Genomic DNA, 21138 nt, shown 5'->3' with positions numbered 1-21138 from the left:
GAGAGGAAATTGTAAAGACTTTATTAAACACTAAGAATTACAGACATAAAGACGGCTTGGGCTGAACAGTAAACGCATCCATTTCATGACATACGAGATAAAATTGTCCTTAATGCACCCTTTAGTGAATCAGCCTAGTGGTGTTGCCAGAAATACAATGGTAATCTTTCGACTACAATGTCAGAGAAACAAAATGAGAAAATAAATTGGAGACTGATGGACTGGACAGCCCTTTAAGTGCAGTTCTGAGCCTTTCCAAGCCATATGTGAAGACTCAAGTTTGCATCGGTGGTACAACTCTTTATATTGTTCTGTTGACTGAGTAACAGTCATTGTATTCAAGGCACTTGAATAGACTCAGAATCGTAGTTATTTCCTTTATATGAGGTAGTGATATAAATACGAGGGGGGTAATGATAACTCATTGAAATATATTGTGTCCAATTCATCTTCAGTTCACGGAACAAACAGCATTTGCTTTCCTGTCCCAATGTAGACAATCACTGGGAAGAAATTCTGCTAAACTTTGTTCATATAAATTCCACTATTCAGAACCTTTAATGCAATTAAATGCTATTTGTTCCAACAGTGAAGTAACACAAAAAAGTTTTAAAAAACAAAAGTACTGTCAAATCACAAGCAGTTATTCATTACACTCCTGTTATAAACATCATAGCCTGCTACACAAAGGAAACAGATTAATAATGAACATGTACTATTTTACAAAAACAAAAATCTGATTAAGAAAAAATAAGCTTCTGAACAAGCACTGTTACTACAGCATGTGAAGTGTGTAGAAATATCACTTAACAGCTTCACTTCACACTTTCCTTAGTTTTGCATTCTACAGTATACTGACTGGTCATTATTTGGGAGAGACAAATCCCAGCCAGATCTGAGTGGTTATCAGCCTTCCTACTGAAAAATAGTGTACTATTAAATACATGTAGGTGACATTCCTTTCTATTTTGCCAATTCTGTTAATATTCACAATGAAAGTGTATATTACGTGTAAATATATACAACTATTCAATGCTCTTAAAATGACTAAAGTGACTTTTTAAAGGGCAATAAAGGCGCACCTAGGTGAGTGCCATAGTTTAAAATACAGCACTTAAAAATGAAACACAAATTTCAAATTGAAGGTGGGGGGGGTTATCTTCAGTAGTGTCTCCCAATAAAAAGGTCTGGCAGTCAAATACAGCAACAACTTAGATCTCTGCAAATGATAAAAGTGACAGCTTCTGGATACAGGCTAGATTGTTTGTGTCTTTCTTATGTCCCTTTTGCTTCTGTTGTGCTATTTGACTAAAGCCAGGCTGACCTTGGAAAAGAGTAATTTTAAAAGTTGGGCAATGCTTAATTAGAATTATTTTTTTTCCAATGATATGAAGCCCAAATGACTGTTACTTAAGAAAGGATCTTTAGTTAGGCCACTAGTGGGCCTACTGTGTGGTACTGTGGTAAAGACAGGCTAACAGCAGTTCTTTTTTAACAATAGCAATGATTATATATTATATATTTAAGCATTTAAATAGCAATCGTATTCTTTGAGTCATATATATATGTATATTTGTATTGTGCCTTTTAAAATACATTGTCAGTATTTGTATAGGAAAAATACTGTACAAAAACAACCTATAGACTTGCTTTGTATAAACATTAAAACTCTTTATAATCACTATATCTTTTGGTCTGTAGTAAACATTAATAAACTTGATTGGATTAGCCACAGTATAAGGACAACACCATCCACCTTACATTTTACGTCTTTTACATTCATCTTACAACCATCTTTAAAAGAAGGCAAACACGTAGCTACAAAAATGACACAAAAATATATCCTTTTAAGCTGATTGTTCTAATTATTCATGCTCAGAAAAAAAAGGTACTGACTTGCTAGTAAATGGTTTTTGATTTGCTTGACATTTGTGTAGTTAAACAAAAATCATGCCAAAATAATGTATCAATAATAATAACAACAATAACAATTCTAAACAATATATGAGTATTTAAAAGAGAATTTTAGATTAAAGCGGAACTGACATAAAAATCAAGCAGGTTTGAATCAAACATTGTAGAAACATTGCACCATTTCAGATTGTAAAACACGCAACAGTGCACAGGTACTTGAGGAGAGGCTCTGATTTACAGAACCGGTTTGAGTCATAGATGGAGAAACGTCTTTCACCACATCAGCATTACTCTCCATATAAATACTGAGCATGATCATGCTATAAACTGGCTCGCTGGTTCTGTTAAAGACGAGGAAAGTCTTACGAAGGGAGTATGTCTACAAGAAATATCCAGGCAGCATGTCTTAGCCTATGATAGGATTATTGCTTTATGTACTGACAGTGCCAGAAAACACGTTTGTGTTCTATATGAAGTAATCCTATATACCAAGATGTGAGAAATTAAAAGACCTAAACGCTCGTCTGAAATAAATGAGCATATGTAGGGAATCTTGGATATTATGATTGTAGCTATAGTTAACTCTCACAGCACTTTGTAAGTTTGACAACAAAAGACAAAGATCATCAATAAACTAAAGTACAATAACAGGATTGACAACAACAAAAAAAAACCCAAAAAATCTAAAATTCTGCACTGTAGTTACTGGATTAACTTTTTGTCAACATCTGAAAAAGAATGTAATTGTACAAGACAGGTTTTTGAATCAGTGAAACGATTATTCAGAACTGCTAATCGCTTCACGTTAACAGAGCAGACACACAGAACAGGTTGGTAGGTAGCATAAGTACTTCTGAAGCTGAACTCCAAAAAACATAAAATAAAAAGGAAACAAAAAGTGCTACAACAGTTCCCAGTCCAGGTAATGTGTATAAAACATAAAAACAGGAAACAGACATGGCATCTTTTCACAAGACAACGAGGAGTTAAAAGGGAGGGGGTTCCGTTTAAAATGTGAAGTGCTGAACACCAAAAAAAATAATATAGCGTTTTTTTTTCTGCTTCTGGTAAAGTGCCGAAGACAGAAATAATGGTGGGATTTGGGGTGGAGCTACTGAACGGGAGACACATTGTCCTTCAAACTCCTCCACAGTGGCTTGGCCCCTCCATGCTTCACAGCGGTCCATGCTGGGCTTCGTACTTGGCCAGAATGTTCTTGCACCGGCCCAGTTCCTTCCGCAAGTCAGCCACCTCCTGGCGCAGAGCAGAGTTCTCCTTCTCTAGGAAGCCAGCCCGGATGGCGATCTGGTTCTCCTTCAGCCTCCTAGCGTCCCGCGATCTCTTGGCAGCCATGTTGTTCTTTCTGCGCCTTGCCCAGTATTTGTCATCCTGCTCAAAAATGGCAAAAAAAGGAAGAGAAAAGTGTACCAAGTTATATTTCATAAGAAAGAAACAAATAAGTCGGGTTAAACTGAAGCACTCAAAGAGTAAATGGAATCGTCTTTTTTATTGACATGTCTGCCATGTGAAGAAAAACAAAGACAACTTCACTGCATCAGCAAATTAACAGTTTGCACTTAAATAGTGAAAAATGGCTAAGGTAACTTTCCAAACTCTGATTTTGCTTATTGAACAGTTCAGTGGAATGCTACAAAATCGTGATTGTGGTTAAAAAAAATACGTAGAAACCTAAAATGTTGTCTTATACTGTCCACGGAACAACTGAAATAAGGATCTTCAGATTCTTGACTGAAATAGGATTGCCTTATTTACTGGCTGTGACAGACATTGTTCCAAAATCAGTTAATTTTCCCAGGCTGCTTGCTCTATGCCACAAAATCAGCTTTAAGCAATTTACTATTGAGCAAACCCAGCACGTACACACCATTATTTTAACAAATTGGAAAGGCAAATCTCTTAATCCCAACCTAAAAGAAGCGATGCTGGGAGAACTGAGAATCACATGACAGCCCAGAGACGATTGACTTGAGTTTAATCTTCTTACATCGTCCCCCTTATAGCCGGTTGGCTAATGGGCTCTCTGGAATAAAATGTCACCTGGGGTCAAGCACTGCAGTACGAAGCAAGGGCAAGCTTTTGTGATTATGAGGAGGCAGAGAGATAGGCTAGCCCACACAAATTAATTTACATCTCTGTGTGTTACCCTTTTATTCTCATGCAAATCACTGGATGGCAGACTTGAGGAAACTACCTGTTGCAATAAAAACCGCTATTTTTGTCTTCTGGCAAGATAGAACAGCACATTATTGTATCTATGTGATGTTTGTTAATTTTTGAAGCTAGATTTATCTTCTTCATGGGTTTTAAAATAGACACCCCCTCCTTTGTATATCTTTTTAAATCCCATGTGCTGCTAATTTAAAACCTCACATCTCCTGTGAACTTAAATAGCCTGACAATGGCTTACTTTAGTGTGTCCCCATTTGAGAAAGACCTTTTTCTGTACACATTTTATTTATTGATGTATCAATGTCCTTTTCATTGCAATGAAATACCAACTGAAATTATTCTTAACTTCCTAATTAATTTTCACCACACCATTGTCTACATCAAAATATACATTTAATGCTTTTTTGCAAACACCCAACTGGTTTTAAAAAGAAGTTTTGAAAATGGGTTGGGTGAATTTCATTTATATCTATTTCACTACCACAGTAAAACAATTTTAGACCAAAGCCATGAAATTACAAAATTATAAGACTTTACCTTTTGAACTATGACGGTTCTACTTTCTCAAAATTGCTAAATGGACATCAGATAATTAAAATAAAATTAATACTTTAAGTGATTTCACCTTTTTTCTCTGTAGTTTCAATTATTACTTTTCATTCTAGGGCCTGAAATGGATGGAGGGAATCCTCAAATCCAGTATTTTACTGCGCTTTTTTTCAGACAAACGGGAAAAGGTGTATATTTTTGATGAATTACTTTGTGTGCTTTGCGTCCACAAACCCCTGAAAACCAGCTCCAAATTACCTTCATATCATCTGGAATAAAGACCTTGCGGGCCTTTTTGATCATGGGCTGTGGTTTGAGCTCCTCCTCGGAGAACTTGCGCTTGCGGGGATCAAACATCTCCTGTCCAGGGACACTGGACAGGGCCAAATCTGCAGGGTCTGGCTCATAGCCCACAGGAACCTGAATGCTCTCGGGATCAATGGGGCTGGGAGTGTTGCGAGATGATGGCAATACTGTGAAACCAAGAAAAGGAAAAACCGTCAGTTTTTTGATGGGTGATAAAAGAACAGAAGGACATATATAGGAACTGTATAGGAACTGAAGGCTTGTAGTGCCGACAATTTTTTATTAAGATTGATTATAAGGATTGTTCCCCCTGCCCTTATAAATAAATATATTGCAACAGTGTGTTCATTTTGTCAAAAGTGCTGACATTAGTAAGAATATTTTGGGGTTTTTTTTCTACAATAGGTGGAACATATTTTACAATGCTATATAACCACTGTGCTGATTTGTTTTAATGCTATTTATAAGCTGTTAAGATTGTTATAGTGTACAGTAAATCTCTGGAATTTAAAAGTACTTCCCTTACAAAGTGCAAATAATAAACATTTACCATAAGTAAAATCTGATTTCCTCAATGCCAAATACGGCAAATGCAGTAAAGAGATCAGTTGACTTCTTCTAATATCTTCCTCATCTAACAAATCCAAAAACAAAACTATTCTTTAGAGAAATTGGTTTCTGCTATCTGTAAGTTATCTGTTTTGGGGCATAGAAATGCATTATGGTTTTCATTTTATTTTGTTGCTTATGTAGCGTGATTTCCCATGCACAGAAGTGTAAGAATTCCCGCATCTGCAACTTTGTTTCCTTTTATTAGGACACTTCAGAAAAAAAAACTCAATTATTTTCCACCAAAGATCTCTGTGTACAAAAATATTTCACGTGTCGCTTCTGTAGTCAGCGGGTTACAACACAATTAGCAGTATCGAGAGCGCCGTTGCAAAGTTTCCCCGTTAGGGGGCGCACAACGCGCACACTTCAATTAAAGTTAACTACAGATTTAAAAAAAATTCTGGAACTGAATTTTCGCTTGCAGCCTAGACTTTTGTCACGCAAAAAAAATAATATTGCATATTTTGTGGAATTCTTTTCAATGTTAGAAATGCAGCCTTGAATATAATTCTTTAAGAGAAAAAAAAAATACTGAAGTTCGTACAAAAGAAACCATCCATACTATGACATGAATTTCTCAACACAGGCAACACAGTTATGCTTTGTTGTTCAAAATGATTGTTTTTAAATCATTTGAAACTCTGTCCAGATCTAACCCATTAGTGCAAGCCAGCCTCATTCAAATTAAAAGAGGGATAGAGTGACGGTAACAGAAAATGCCGCTCACTTCAGTTGAAATGAAATATTAATGAAGTTTGGTGTGAATTAGCTACTTCTGTGTTTAGTCAGAAGTACAGTATCTCTGTCTTTCAATAATACTGCTTATAGAGTTGATTTAATTATTAAGAGATTGAATGAATATTGGATCTTTTTACAGTAAAATCTTTAAAAACATCATATGTACAAATGCTGATCAGAGCTTAACATTTTAATATTACACTGTGCTGTCTGTGGCAACACCACTCTTCGTTCCAGAAAAATATGCTCCCGAGGTGTTTATACATTCAGTACAATCTGTATCTTAAACTGGTTGAACATGTGGGACTAGGTCAGGCAAAGTGAGCAGTTTCAGATCAGGAAGCATTTTCAAAATAAAATTTGTTTTTCCTTATTTAAGAGTTCTTGCATCATCATCTTCTATGGAATTATGCAAAATGTATACAAGTTACAAGTATTACACTTCAGACCATGGTATTCTCGTACCATCAGAATTTACAATAAGTGAACAGGGTATTTGACAATTTTGCTGGTGTGAATTATTTACATAAATTACCTTATCCCTAGTTTTGTTCTTTTCACTTCTAAACACTCAAGTGTCTGTCATCTGATTACCAGGCACTACCCAACAGTGTTATTTCTCACCTACCATATCATTGCAACCTTCCCTCAGTGCTTAAGAGCTCCCATAATGTATTGCAGACAAGGTCTTTTTTCAAACTAGTCATATTCAGTATATTCGTTTCCAAGGTCACCTTTAACCTTCACTTGTGCTCAAACAAATTTCAGTGATTAGAATTTGAGGCTCTGAGCAAAAGATGCTTTTAAGCATTGCCTTAATTGCATCTATGCTTCCCCTTTCTGAGCCCTATCAAATCACACAGAAAATTACCTGACTCAAAGTGTGAGCATTTAAATACAATGCAAATGCTGCACTGCTTAGTGCTTGTGTTACTTCCAAAAGTAATGCATCAGTGTTTAAAGAGCTTCCTTTAAAGATTATATGGAAATGAAGTATGGGGCTTTATTAAAAATTGGGGGATGTAAAACCACTATGTACTACTTAGTTGTAAACTGGCTGGGACTTTTTAACATTTTTGTGTGTTTGAAACCATATTTTTATAATTATTCAGAAGCCTCAACTCTGATGGTTACCTGGAGCAGTAAGATATATTTGCCAACTCATATGAAAACAAATACATTATATCTCTCAAACAAACTATAATCATTTGCATGACAGTTCATTTTGAACATAATTCAATTTTTAATTTTTACTGTACTACTGGAAGACCATTTCCCCGTTGCATCATATTAGCAATTAGAGGATGGAACAACTACACAGTTCTTTTGAGAACAAGGTAATGTCGATTTGACCTTTTACTCCTATCTTAATTCACCTAATCACAGCATCAAGGCTTACTATCTCTGTGTCCTTTAAGATAATTGTTTAAAAATGTAAATATGGAAAAGCAGCACGGGTGCCAAGGTACTGTAGGAGAAGCCTGAAATTCAGTTTCAAGAGTTAGGCCTTGGTTCTATTTTCACTACTTTTTCTGGTATTGTTCAAAATCTGCTTTATAGTTCTCATGTGTAACAATTTAATTTGCAAATTCCCCTCAATGGTATTTAGCACAGTGTGCAACAGAAAGTTGATTAATAGTTAGCTTTTGGTCAAGTCCAATATACACTAAGCCATTCACCTTGAATACCCAGTAAACAAACACAGGACCTACAGTTCCCATACTCCCCAGATATCTCACTTTCCATAAGTGACAAACCTAAAATGATTAATTAACAGTAAAAAGAAATGTTTATTTTAGCCTTGAGTAAAAGTTACAAAGGGCTTATCACTCATTCAATGAGACATACATGATTTGTGTACTCAAACTATCAAACGTCTCAGACAGTTTTAATGCTTTTCCATTCCATTATGATTTGCGCAACAGAATGTCATAGATCTTTTTGAAATCTGTAAAGTGCATATTATTAAGGATAGTGATGGAGCGGTGGCATTGTGGCTAAGGATCTCCACCTGTTGCTGGAAAGTTGCTGGTTCAAATCCCACAGCCAGCAGAAAAATCCTACTCTGGTGGCTCCCTGAGCAAGGCCCTTAACCCCAGCTGCTCCAGGGGTGCTGTACAAATGGCTAACCCTGTGTTCTGACCCCAAGCTTCTCTCTCACTGCCTGTGTGTCACATGGAGAGCAAGCTGGGGTATATGAAAAGACAAATTCCTAATGCAAGAAATTGTATATGGCTAAAAAAGTGATCTTATCTTATACTAATGAAAAGTAAATAAAATGCAGATACCTTCTCCTTTCTTTTAATCATGACAGTTAAAGCAAGCAACTGCATCCAATTAAGCTTGGCAGTTTGTGATGAAGCACTCCAATCATACAAGATGTGTAATGTGTGAATATAATGCTTTATAAGTCAGGCATTTGTTGGGTCTGCGTCTGTGAAATGTGATGTTACATGCTTATTAAACTGAGGAGAGATCACTGAAGCGACAGAAGGTATTTAAGTTTTTATGGAACTTTGTTCACTCTTAAAACTACAGGAGGAGATGAACTGCTTCACATTTTAATACCCTTACAGCCATAACTCAATGGTCATGTTGCAAATATGACTTAGACCAAAGGCTTTCAAGGTCATCTGGCTGGATTAATGATTTTGAGGCTATTGTAAAAGGAACCCCCATTTTACAATGACACAAATCAAGGCAATTAGGAATATTTAAGTTTTTAGGATATATTTTATAATTTTTATAATATACACTATCCATCCATTTTCTAACTGCTTCATCCAATTCAGGGTCACAGGGGCGCCAGAGCCTGTTCCGGCAAGCAACAGGCACAAGGCAGGATACACCCTGGACAAGACGCCAGTCCATCTCAAGACACAGACACAGACAGTTTTCCCACAAGCCAATTAACCTTACCGGAATGTCTCTGGACTGTGGGAAGAAACCAGGGCGCCTGTTTTACCTCTACACAAACACAGGCAGAAAATATCAACTCCACGCATATTATCACCCCAAGTCTGGAATTGAACCCAGGGTCCCAGCACTGCAAGAGAGTATAAGTAATACACTCTTCAAGCCTATACTATATTCTATATTCAAGTCTATATTAGATGTGAAAGATTCCAAATGATTCAGTGCCAAAATGACCACTCAGTGATTCTGCCGATCTGACACATCAGGGGAATCTGAATCTTTACAAACTTTTCTGCGGTCCCCTAACAGTGCCATTACAGACCACTTTGGGAACTACAGTATGGCTCTTCACCTCAAGCCCAAAACGATTGAATAAATGTATCTGTTCCTGCTTTGTTAACACAGACCCATTAATCTTGAGGAATCCATATCCACACTAATTGTAAACGTACTGTATAGTAATATTTCTGAATGTCCCTGGCACTAGAAAGGTTAATAGCAAACAACTAAAAAGATCTATAGGAAGGAAATCATTCTCTCCAATACCTGTTTTGTTTAAAACGGCAGCTGCAGATACTGACAGTACATAAACTAAACTCAGACAGATTTTGAAAATCTAAACTCAAAATTCCATTTCCTGGATAATTTACTAAATAAGACTTACATCACTTTCAGTAATCCATGTAAGAAATTGTACTTTTCTCAATCTTTTCTTTATTATAAAGCTAAGGGAATGCGTTTCCAAGCTAATAAATCAATATCTACAGTACACAAACAATTTTAAGCTGTCATTCCAAACTGGACTGCAATACATTTAAAAGTTCTACTCATATAACATATATGACATATCTAACATGTAATCATACAAAACAACACCTCTACTTTAAAAATACTCTGAATGCACTAAAAATGATTTTGCCCATTAGCTCGGCCGGCAAACAGTACGTTTGCTCAAGGGAAGGAGAGATGAAGCATTTCAAATCTCCCGAGAAGAGAAGAAAGCAGGAAAAAGCAGTGGCTTTTCTTCAAAGCAATGTTCATAGGTCTGAATGAAAGGATTAAGGGCACATGGACACACAAAAAAAAGAACAGAAATCAAGTTTCAAAGCATTGCTTAATTATGTGAGAGCACAAGGACTGTCCATCGGGTCAACTTCCCAATCACAGTCAATGTGGTGTGTGGGGCCCCCTTTCCATTTCTGTGCTATTAGGGATGTCTGACCTGTCACAGCAGTAAGTTTCCATGCACATGTATTTCACATCCAAGCTGGCAACTTGCCACTCATTGCAGCCCCTGTCTGCCTCTGCCTATTGCTGTGGAATAACCACAGGCCCACAAGGAAGCTGGCAGTACTGTATGTGGGCGTACAGAACAACCTTCCTGACTAATCACACTGTGCCTCCAGAGGTAGCTCCTGAAATAGGAACGGGTTGCCGATGGACAGAAATACAAGAAGAATTCGCACCAAACATAACGTGGGCTTGTTTTTCCTGTTCTTGGTTCTCAAAGCCTAGCCACTTTGTTCACATCAGCACCACAGGCTACCACCTTAAAACCTTGTATTTCACTTTCAGCATAGGGGCTGCTAGCTGTATCTTAGTTAGACCTCAATCAAGCCAGGAGCCATCTTAAATATAAGCAGAACTAAAACTGGGCCTTATTTTTTTAATTTAAATTATTTGCTAGATATTTAAACATTTAGATTTTTTTCCTGATACGGAAAAACTGGACTGACATGATATTTCTAGAATAAAGAGTTACACATTATTTCCTGGAAGTTTTTTTTTCTCCTGACTACCATTTATGTAAAGATAGAAAACTATATTTAACAGTAGTAAAAAACACTATATTTAGCAATAATGAAATACGTAAGTTAAGTAAGCTTGAGTGTAGATCTTTGATGAACCCTGATTAACACATAACACTATGTGCAGTACTTGTAAAATTTACAATCTATATGTGATTACTATTTAACCGAGATTTTATTTAGAAAGAGCAGGACCTACCAGTTGTAACGGTCTTAGCTTTTAGAAGCTTCACTTTTAATTTGTATAGTGTGGCTGTAGTGTTAATCTAAAGTGTGACTGATTTCATTGGGCATGCGTACTAAGTGACCTTAGAATTCACACTAATTCCTTGCTATCACTTTGTTGCTATCTGGTGAAGAGATCAGCAATATGTTCTGGTATATATCTGAGCGGTAAACTATGTATGACCCGCACACAGGATGCCCGCCTTTGCACACAAGGGAACCAATTCAACCAAGCCTTTTTCATGGGCAAGTACCACTACAACATCCCCACATTCGCATTGTCCTTACTGACTCAAAAACCTCTTAAAGACTTTCATATGCCATTGTACTCTCATGCTAATTAAACTAGACCTGCTTCTGTTCCTTAATCACTGAACATGTTGATGGAAAAAAAAACCTCCTGAGATACAACCACTTCAAAAAAATCAATCTTGTTTCCTCTAAAATCCTTAAAGGGATACCAGGGATTAATTTAGCACATATTGTAACACATCTTTCCATACCTGTTACTGCTGATGAAGATAGACAACAGAGGACAACAAACTCCTTAAACTGCCCTTTCTCAGTCATTTTACCTTATAACTATTCTGCTTCCTTTACCACAAAACCTGGTGTAGTGATGCTGGACTAGAATGTTTTGTAAAAGGTTTTAATTTGAGATTCAAGACTTAATTCAATACAAAGCCTATGAAGATCCAGAAAATACATTTTTAAGTTTTTAAAGTTGAACATTTGCATAAAAGTCAACAACATTCAATTTTCTAAAACAAATAATGTTAGTCAAATTTTGTCAAAGTGAGTCTTCGTTTATAAAGTGTTTTTTATTGGAAATATTATATCATGAGGCTGAATGCAACTGGGAGTGTTCTCAAAACTTCACTACCGTGTTAAATTGCTCGTTTTGTTGGGATATTTACAACAAACCTTAGACCTACACTACACATTAAACATTCTTGTCAATTTGGAAACAATCATTTACATTTATTTTTAGACTTTCATTTTGTGTTTTTTTTTTAAATCTTTAATATGTGTCTGTACAAAATTCCCTATGTATTAGTTAAAACCTAGTTCAATCTTTTAAACGTATAAACGTCTAAAGCAAACAACTTTATAAAAACGAAACAGCCAAATTACCAGAACATCCACGAAAGAAAGCAGACATAGCAAACGCTACGTTTAAACTGAAGTGATGTGAGGTTATGGAGACGTATCGATAAAGCTCTCCTAAAAATATTATTTAAAACACATTCCTGCCTCTGCTAAGCTAATATATCGGAACAGTACTAATATAGAGATTTCTACCAGAAGGGGGGCATACAGTACATTCACATTGTTCTCAGTAATCATTTAAGAGGTCGTTGAATAACAAATTCTTAAATTGTTTCCTGGTATCCACGTATAATTTCAAATAAGAAAACGGCCTACCCTTTAATAAGAGAAACGTGATCATAACGTACCATTAAAATCTACTAATAATGACATGTAAGTAAAACATCACATAAAAGTAGCAATGGACAATTCCGCTGCATAAAAGCAATATTAAACTTTAATGTTACCATTTATAATGACCAGTTGTCACAATGAGTTGTTAAATGAAACAATTTAAAAGAAAGCACACTTGTAAACAAAACAATGTTTTGTTGTTTTATTTTTTAAAGGGAAATTATAATGGAAACACAGACGCGCACAGACAGCTTAGAGATCAACAAGTTTGCAACTGCATTCCTCTGAGTTAGACCTGGGTATTCTGCCAAAACTGCCTTTCACACTAGGTCATTCTGGACTCGCATCTTAAAAATGCAAGAGCAATACGGGGCTTGATATGAATTAAATAGTAAGAAAAAGAAGAAGACCATTTCCGTCTCTGTCAATGTTACTTTATTGTCAAAACTCAATATTTTCAGTTGCAGTCATTTGATAGTTGTTTACCAAATAGCACGTACACAGTACGATGACTTGATATAGTGGCCTGAATATGTTAATATGTTGCTACGCATCCAAATGTTGTCAGGACTTAAGATGGGAATATGACAGAAATGAAAAATACGGCTAGCCGCAGTCTGACAGCTTGGATGTTAATCTAAATGTCAGCTGGAGCGAGTATGGATTTTCAGTATGACTCTGGCCGGCAGCCCAGTGGTTTCCAATACAATAAGCTACATTGCTTCCCTCAAACTGGTATAAATCGGTCGTGGCTCAAAGAGAGGTCTCAGGTTGAACACACGTGACTGAAGGAAGGCGGATGGATCAAAACATGTTTTGCGCTGCATGCATCTCAACGTGACCTGTAACCTTCGCAGGCTTTAAAGTGAGTTTGCTGAAACAATGAGTGCGAGCTTTAACACTGTCCTCAAGGACTTCTCCCGTGTAGGATAGCTGCAAAAACCTAGCACCTTAAACTGAACTTAATAATAATAATTACTTAATAATATTAATTTAAGATACAATGCAACATTCCAATGTATATAAACTATAGTTCATAGCTTGTACGACGCAAAGTATAAAAGGAGCGTCTAGAGCTAACTGAATTAAAACTGTAATCTCGTAGGTGAAATCCTAGAAGAGTTTAAATTCAGTAAATACTGGCGGCTTTAGGCTACCTAAAAAGTCAAATCACGAGGACAACAAACTTCGACGTTCCTAGCACTATAAACAGCAATAATACAACTTCGAAGTACATAGTTTGTGCAAAACCAAACTACAGCTCTTGTCTTGACTATGTTATGAACAATTTTAAACTGCACTCCGAACAGTTGCTGAAAAGCAGGTAAATCTCTTGGGTCTCTAATCGCTAAAACACTACACTGGGCCTTATATATTGTAGTTGTCTTACATTGCAGCAGTTTTAATGTCACACTATATTATACCAAAAACGCTGTCCCGCGCAACCTAATGTCAACAAAATGAATAGCACTTGTAACAATTTCATGTCATCAGATTTAACGATTTTAATAAATAAAAGACAATAAAGCATTAGTGTTTATTTATGCATTGGCAACAGTAATACTATGTTATTGCAGCCTGCTATGCAAGAGAAAGTTGCCGGTAACTACTAAACTGAGATTTGCAGAACGCACGCAGCACGCGAGAGCGGCACGGCTCTGCCAATGTGACCGCTCTCGGTACAAACTGTCCTTTTTTTTTTCTGGAGGGATCTCTTGCGGAGACAAGCGAGTCTCCCAGCAAGAGCAGCACACGGCGCCTCCACGTGTCTGTCACGTGGTCCTACACGCCACAGAAATATGAGCCTGTTTCACGTGAGATTTAATGTGCAAAGGAGGGGAAGAGGTCCGGAAGCAGACCAAACCAAACAAAATAAGGAAGGCGCACACACAAGGCAGGAAATTTCGTGAGAAAACTGGCTTTGCAGTAATCGGGGAACAAATGCTCACTGCCTTCATCCAAGGCTATTACTACTATATTATATATTACCAAACACGAACTGACTCAACTCTATTATTTCACTAATTTGAATGGCACTTTTATATTAAATGAAGGATTTAAGTCTTAACCTAATACAATTATGGTTTATTGTTACTTAAACAATAATACTAATTTAAGACGATTTTGCGATAGTTGCAAATATCACAGACTTCCCCGAGAGGGATAAAAATTAAACATTAGCAATTTCTGACATTTTAAATCTACATGCAAATGATAAAAAAAAAAGTTTTCCAGTAAATTATTACATGCGCTGTTTATTTTGTTTTATTCAAGATTGTATAAAACCGGTAATAACATATCTTACAAACTCGCATTTTCCGGTGTCAGTACTATTTGGCAAGCAAACGTGTACCGTAATGAATTATCTTTTCGCTAGACGCTTTTTCTAAGACCATTATTTTTATGGAGAAAGGTAAGTTTGGTATTGCTGCTGTATTTGCATAAAGCTTGGGCAGGTAATTTCACTGTAATGTGTAATACACTGTTACATTGTTAATACTCTCTTTATTCTGCTTCTGATGAATATGTTCACAGACTTACTCCAAAGACAGTACTGGGAGGATTTAAGAGTCTCAAAGAGGTGTGCACCATTGGAATTGAATGGAAGGCTTAACGATGGTTTATTTCTAGCTAAAAATTAAATTAGACAAAAATGGTTATGCTGTCAACCAGTGAAATGACTACACACCAGATTTTTCTGATGCAAAAATAATTTTGCATTGCAGTTTACATTCCGCATCTAAACCAACAAGACTGTGGATACTGTTTGAACTGATAACAAGGCTGTAAAAAATACTCAAGATCACAGCACACATAATACTACCACATCAACACCACATTTATTTGTTAACTGTTAAGGTACCCATAATCACAGCTACAGTATTGTGGTATAGTCCTACAAAGGCTAACTTTTGGTGGCATAGCATATGGTAACATATTTGAAATCAGAACATACAGTATGTTCTCTTTGCTGTTTTAAAGAATGCATTGAGAATATATTTTGCTTTTATTACTGAATTTCTCTGCTCATGCAGTATTATTCCTTGCAGCAGTAATCCTGAATTGTAATGCACATTTAGTTTCCAGCATGGATAGGGTGTGCAAGATATAAATTAAGATTATTCTTTTAACAGTTTAAAATGTTTGCCATTATAATTTTGAATGATAGGAAATAAAATGTCTAAAATGCAATAATCTTCTGATATGTCACTAAAGCAACCATGTACTGAAAATGAACTAGTTGTTTAATATTTGGAAGTGATCATGTGTGCTAATTTCAATACACAATGCCTTTGAGGGATAATAGAATACCTTCTTTAACATTGAAATGGTTCAAATTAAAAAAGAAAAATACAATAGGATAAATTAACTTTGAAAAAAAAACTTGTAACTAAGAAAACAAGAAAACCTTATAGCTTTCTTGTGAATTGAGCTGTGAATTAAAGTTACAATGAAGGTGGTTTAATGTACACAGGCTGCAGTTATATGCATATGTAAAATAGAGAGATTTGTCTTTTATAGAGACATAATACAAACATAATGCACAATCTTTTTCATGAATGATATACACAGCATATTAATGTTGTGTTAGTAAGTGAGCTGCAATGAAATCATAAACATAAAAAACAATACATAGGCTAGCCCAATAAATAGCACCTCTTTCTGAAAAAGGCTTTTCAGACAAAGTAGGCCAAGCTAAATAGGAATTCTGCCCACATCAAAGTAGGACGCAAAGTGTACTGACAATAAAAACCTTTGAACTTGCAAATTACTGTACCTCAGAATCAAACATCAACCGCAGTTCAAATACTGAGATTTGTTTCTGCAGTACTGTGTAACCAGACTCAAAAAGTTAAAGATTGAGCTCGTCTTCCAATTTGAACTGTTTTTCCATCCCAGAAATCTGTAAAGAGACAAGTCCAGACCATTCTCCTAGCTTTCTCTCTTTGCAAAATCTAATTACTGTGGAACACAGCTGGAGCAGTCAACTGTCAAACATACATAAGGCTTACAATCCTAACATAAAGACATCATTGTCATTTCTAGGGTTTAACTAGAATTTCTTTTGAAACTGTACACCAGTTTTTGACATTCATGGGGATTACCATGCATCCTGGGGTTATCCTTTGAAGGTTAGTTACAGTTTCTTTTTTAATATTTTTACATAAATTGAATATTGTGAATTTAGTTACTAATGGCATGTGCAGATGGTTTCACATGAAAGCATGATCTGTCAAAGCTAGCACAAAAATGTAATACAAAGCACTGTTGTGATAGGTTACTAGGTTTACATTCTGGATGACATTACACACTAATTAGATATATTGTGTCACCCTGCACAGTACTGTAGTACTGAATGCTGACTTCTGTTGCCAGTGATAGACCTATTCTTAGATTTTAGCATCTTCATCTAGTCTTGAGTCACCCTGTAACAGTCCAAGTAAATAAGAACTTTAATGATACTTTAATTTTTTTTAGAATGCGCATTGTATGTATTTTTGGAAAGTCAGCCTTGTGTGCTTTTAAACCAAAGAGAAATTTTCTTGGATTGGCGACATAAAAACAAATGGGTAATTTAATTTGTTTTGGGCTTTGTTGGTTAAACGTATGCAATTTAACAATTAAAACCCCTGCAAAAGGAAAAAAAAACATGGATATCAGTACCTTTTTGCTTATTTCCAAATAACAAAATAAAATATTCAAGAAGTCCATGGATTTAATTATGCTGCAATAAGTCACATCCTGTTAATGTGAACAAATGATAGTAATAAAAATATATACCTTTTATAAATAATATTTGAAAACAACATTTTATTAATCAAGGACAGACAACATCCAGTGTCAAGGATCAGAATGTAATAGTTGGTTAAGTTAAACTGAAGAACCACTAGAAAGTCTCTATGGATTTTTATTCAATCCAGAGCACATTAATCACTTGAAGAAAGATACTGTAAAACAGCCTATAAATCGTAGTAGATCAATAAATATCTTCAAATCTCCAGCTAAGGTATTTTAAATGACTTTGTATTGTATTCTTGGTACTGCAGACACAGATTGTCAGGGCACATAAAATACAAAATTGAAACGCTAATGCTAATGAAAACATTCTACTAATCTACCACCTAAAATTTATTTTAAGGCAATTATTTGAGATAAATGAAACTAATTCAGTATTTTCTTTGTACTTCTTTCAAAAGTGTAGCTTTAGAACACACTTGAAAAAACTACAAATTTGTTACCATAGCTAATCAGTATTATTACTAGTAGAGAATTACTGTATATCTTAGCTACCTAATCTACTGTAACTGTCTTAGGTTATCTTTTAAGTTATACACATACTTCATAGTATTGCTAAAGATTAAATGTGTGTCAATATTTAGTTAATTTAAATGGGTGGCTAGCAAGGTAAAGGCTATTTGATTTTATATCAAATAGCATGTGATAAACTCATCATGACATGCTGGGCTCTGATCATGGTAAATTATAACTACCTACATGAACCCAAGATTACTTTCAATTACATTACTAACCTTGCTTGTCTCATAGTCCTTGCTGGAAATTAATTACTTCTTCATGTCAGACTTCGCAATTTTCACTGAAGAGATCCTGAGATACTTGTTAAGGTTAAGTCATGCATGTGCCTATAGTCAAGATCTGTACCGCTTCCTTTTTATAAGACATTTTCGTGTGAATTCCCGTATTGTACTGAAGAAATGCACATATTGTATGCAGACAGAATGCTGTACAGTATATGCTTTTGCATAACTTGGGCACATTACCTGATCTGACAGGACTGTGAATGCAGTTTGGGGAAACGATGGGTGTGTGAATGGAGGTGGTGGCGCGATTGCTCAGGTCCATGACAGAGGGCGCTGGTGGGGGTGGTGCTTGCTGCAGTGCTGGTTGCTGGTGTTGGTTTTGGTCATGTTGAGAGGGACTGGATGGGATACCATTTTCCGAGAGAAATTCCTCAAGGTCCATGTATTCCAACTGAAAAGTGTCTCCATCGTAAGGCAGAGTCTTGTCCCACAGAGTTGGACCCAAGAAAGCGGACTGGGGTACATTTGTTCCACTGCCTTCGTCGTCTATTTTCTTCTCCTTCTCCTTCTCTTTCCCAAAGCCTATAAAATGTGAAAAATCTTCATTACACACACAGTATGTGAAGTGATATTGGCACAGCAAACTAAATCCAAGCATTAACTTTTCCTCTCCACCCAATTATCCCAAATGGAATTCCCAGCAGTTTCTAAGGTTACTATGCAGTGTTTAACACAGACATTAAAAGATATAATGCAGTCCCACAAAATGAAGTTTAAAGCACCCTTCTTATCGGAACACTTAAGGTAACAGTTCACCAAGCGATTTCGCTGCCAGGCAGACTAACAAAATTCAAAACAAGCAGGTAAAGAGTGGAGAAACTACACTCTTTACATCCTATGAACTGTTGTCGTTTTTTACTATTATCGAATTTTACACGTTGCATTATTCGATATCTCTTTATGTGCTGTTTAAATATACGTACATAAAGGCACGCCGATTAAGATATTTCATCGCCGAATAATTTTAGTTCCAAAGGTAGTTTCAAATTCTACCCATCCAACTCTTTGAAATAACTTTACTTGTGGATTTGGAGTTTTCTGACCATAGTCAGAAACGTTCAAGAAATAGTAATTAAATACCTGTATATTTAAAAGTGTGACGTCTTATTCATAAGACGCAGTTTCTGGATATTCGAAGCACTCATTCTTATTACACAGTAGTTTACCAAACCAGTGTTGATGTCTGCCTTAGTGCCTTAACTATCTTCAAATAGTTACTCAATTACCGGAATTTTAAGATGCCCCCAAAACGAAAAAAAAACACCAAAGTACTAAATACTAAAGTACTCAAGCTTTCCACTTGAACGTAGCACAGAAACAAAACATGCAGTATTTACATTAATTTATTCCAGAAGTAAGAACAGTCAAATTACTTCATTTTAAAATTCTAGTTATGACTATGTGCCTTAACCTTACAGTATGTGCATTACAGAATTGTTTAGCACTGGCAATTGAAAGTTGTCCTTTTAATTTTCGAGTTTCTTCATCATTACCTTTTAGTGTTATTCATCATTAGCTAGACTAATTAATTTGTAGCCCTGTTGCATTTAAAGCAAAAAAAAAATACTGAAAAGCTGTATTATGTACTCATACTGTTTTTATTTACCCTCTTCGTGATGAAGCGGCAGTTTCAAAGGATTCTCCAGTAGCGATTTCAGCACGCCATGGGTTGGAGGTAGGAAACTTGGATTTACAGGGAGAGGTCTAGCCATTTTCTCCATCTTGCAAAAAGGAAAAAAAAACAACTCTTCTTCCAACAATCAAAGAATAATATATATTTAAAAAACGAAACAAGTGATCCCGGAAACAATTCGACTCGCTCTGCGACTGCAATCGAAGAAAGATTAGTCCCCCCAAAAGGTCGGGTATGTTTACGTTCACACAGGTTGGGACAATCTGCGAGACTGAATCCAGGCTGAAATGATTCGCAAATCCATGTGCAGATACTGACAGCTGTGACGTCAAACCTTTTGGCAAAACTCATGAATACGAATAAGGAGGCAGGAGAAAGACAACCTGGACTGGGCCGTGCGAATGCGTTTGCTTCGCGTCGCCTCCCTTGATGCAATTATTAGTTTTGCATTTTGAAACTGCTGTGGTATTATCATATTCGTCTATCTTTGATTTTCTGCTGCGTTACTGTGGTTCCGTGTGCATTGTGACTTGGAGTAAGCTAAGTGGTTGAAAAACATCAATCTGCTGAAGTGACAATGCGTAAGTTCATATATGGGAAAATAGTATGTAATCAATTATAAACTGTAACTTCACACCTTTCTTCACAGTTATATTAAGTTCTTCAAGTACATTTTTAATCAGTAGTGCCAAAACTTGTGGGGTTTTGTGGAGTGCGCCGCTTTGGGTATTCAGATAACTCATGAATTCTAAACGTCTTAAAAAAATTAAAATTAATCGCAAGCTTTCGATTATTTTTTACAAAAAGAAAGCTGTACTAAAGAATCTTTAAAATTGTAAAGGGGTGTTTCAAATACAATTTCATGAATAGCAGAATTTAACGCCATATATATATTTTAAAAAGGTAGATTGTGCTTTATTTATGTATTATTTTGCGATACATACAATGTGGGGTAAGCAGGAATGTTTGCATGTCTGATTTTTTTAAATAAAAAAAGGTTTTAAAACGTCTCGCAACATAAAGCGAGCATGCAGTTTTAGTATTAGTTATAATATTTTGATCTTAAAGATGTAAATATGGTGGGTAAAAATACCAGCAAAGAAAACATTGCATGGCTTGAACACACTACCTTAGAGGTTTATTCTAGAGTGTGAGCTTTGCGTGATAACACACGTGTGCACTTTATAAGCAGAGCTGGGTAGGA

General features: G+C 35.9%; 1 protein-coding gene across 2 annotated transcripts; it reads right to left on the bottom strand.

Moving 5' to 3' along the window:
* LOC148824066 (transcription factor HLF-like) lies at window positions 1-20258 on the bottom strand. Of its 2 annotated transcripts, none has more exons than XM_088926647.1 (4): window positions 19908-20258; window positions 18482-18823; window positions 4912-5126; window positions 1-3306 (listed from the first exon to the last, which is right to left on the bottom strand). In XM_088926647.1, exons 1-4 carry the CDS (start codon window positions 20020-20022, stop codon window positions 3088-3090), a joined length of 891 nt encoding a protein of 296 aa, XP_088782773.1. In that variant the 5' UTR covers window positions 20023-20258; the 3' UTR covers window positions 1-3087. The 2 variants fall into 2 exon arrangements, with proteins under 2 accessions (XP_088782773.1, XP_088782774.1); XM_088926648.1 differs by having other exon boundaries at window positions 1-3303.
* Between the last annotated feature and the right edge of the window lie 880 nt (window positions 20259-21138).

Source organism: Atractosteus spatula, chromosome 11 (genome assembly GCF_055471065.1).
Source record: "Atractosteus spatula isolate fAtrSpa1 chromosome 11, fAtrSpa1.hap1, whole genome shotgun sequence".
In the NCBI taxonomy this organism is placed as follows: Eukaryota; Metazoa; Chordata; class Actinopteri; order Semionotiformes; family Lepisosteidae; genus Atractosteus; species Atractosteus spatula.
Note: the sequence above shows the minus strand (reverse complement) of the source record. Positions and strands in the feature narration are given on the sequence as shown.

What these genes read in the sequence shown, in the direction of transcription:
- LOC148824066 (XM_088926647.1), bottom strand. Translation starts at nt 20,022, where the DNA reads ATGGAGAAAATGGCTAGACCTCTCCCTGTAAATCCAAGTTTCCTACCT. An exon ending in GCCGCTTCATCACGAAGAGG is followed by an intron (nt 18,824 to 19,907) that starts GTAAATAAAAAC and finishes CACATTTTATAG; the next exon opens with GCTTTGGGAAAGAGAAGGAG. An exon ending in TTATTCCAGATGATATGAAG is followed by an intron (nt 3,307 to 4,911) that starts GTAATTTGGAGC and finishes GCCATTTTTGAG; the next exon opens with CAGGATGACAAATACTGGGC.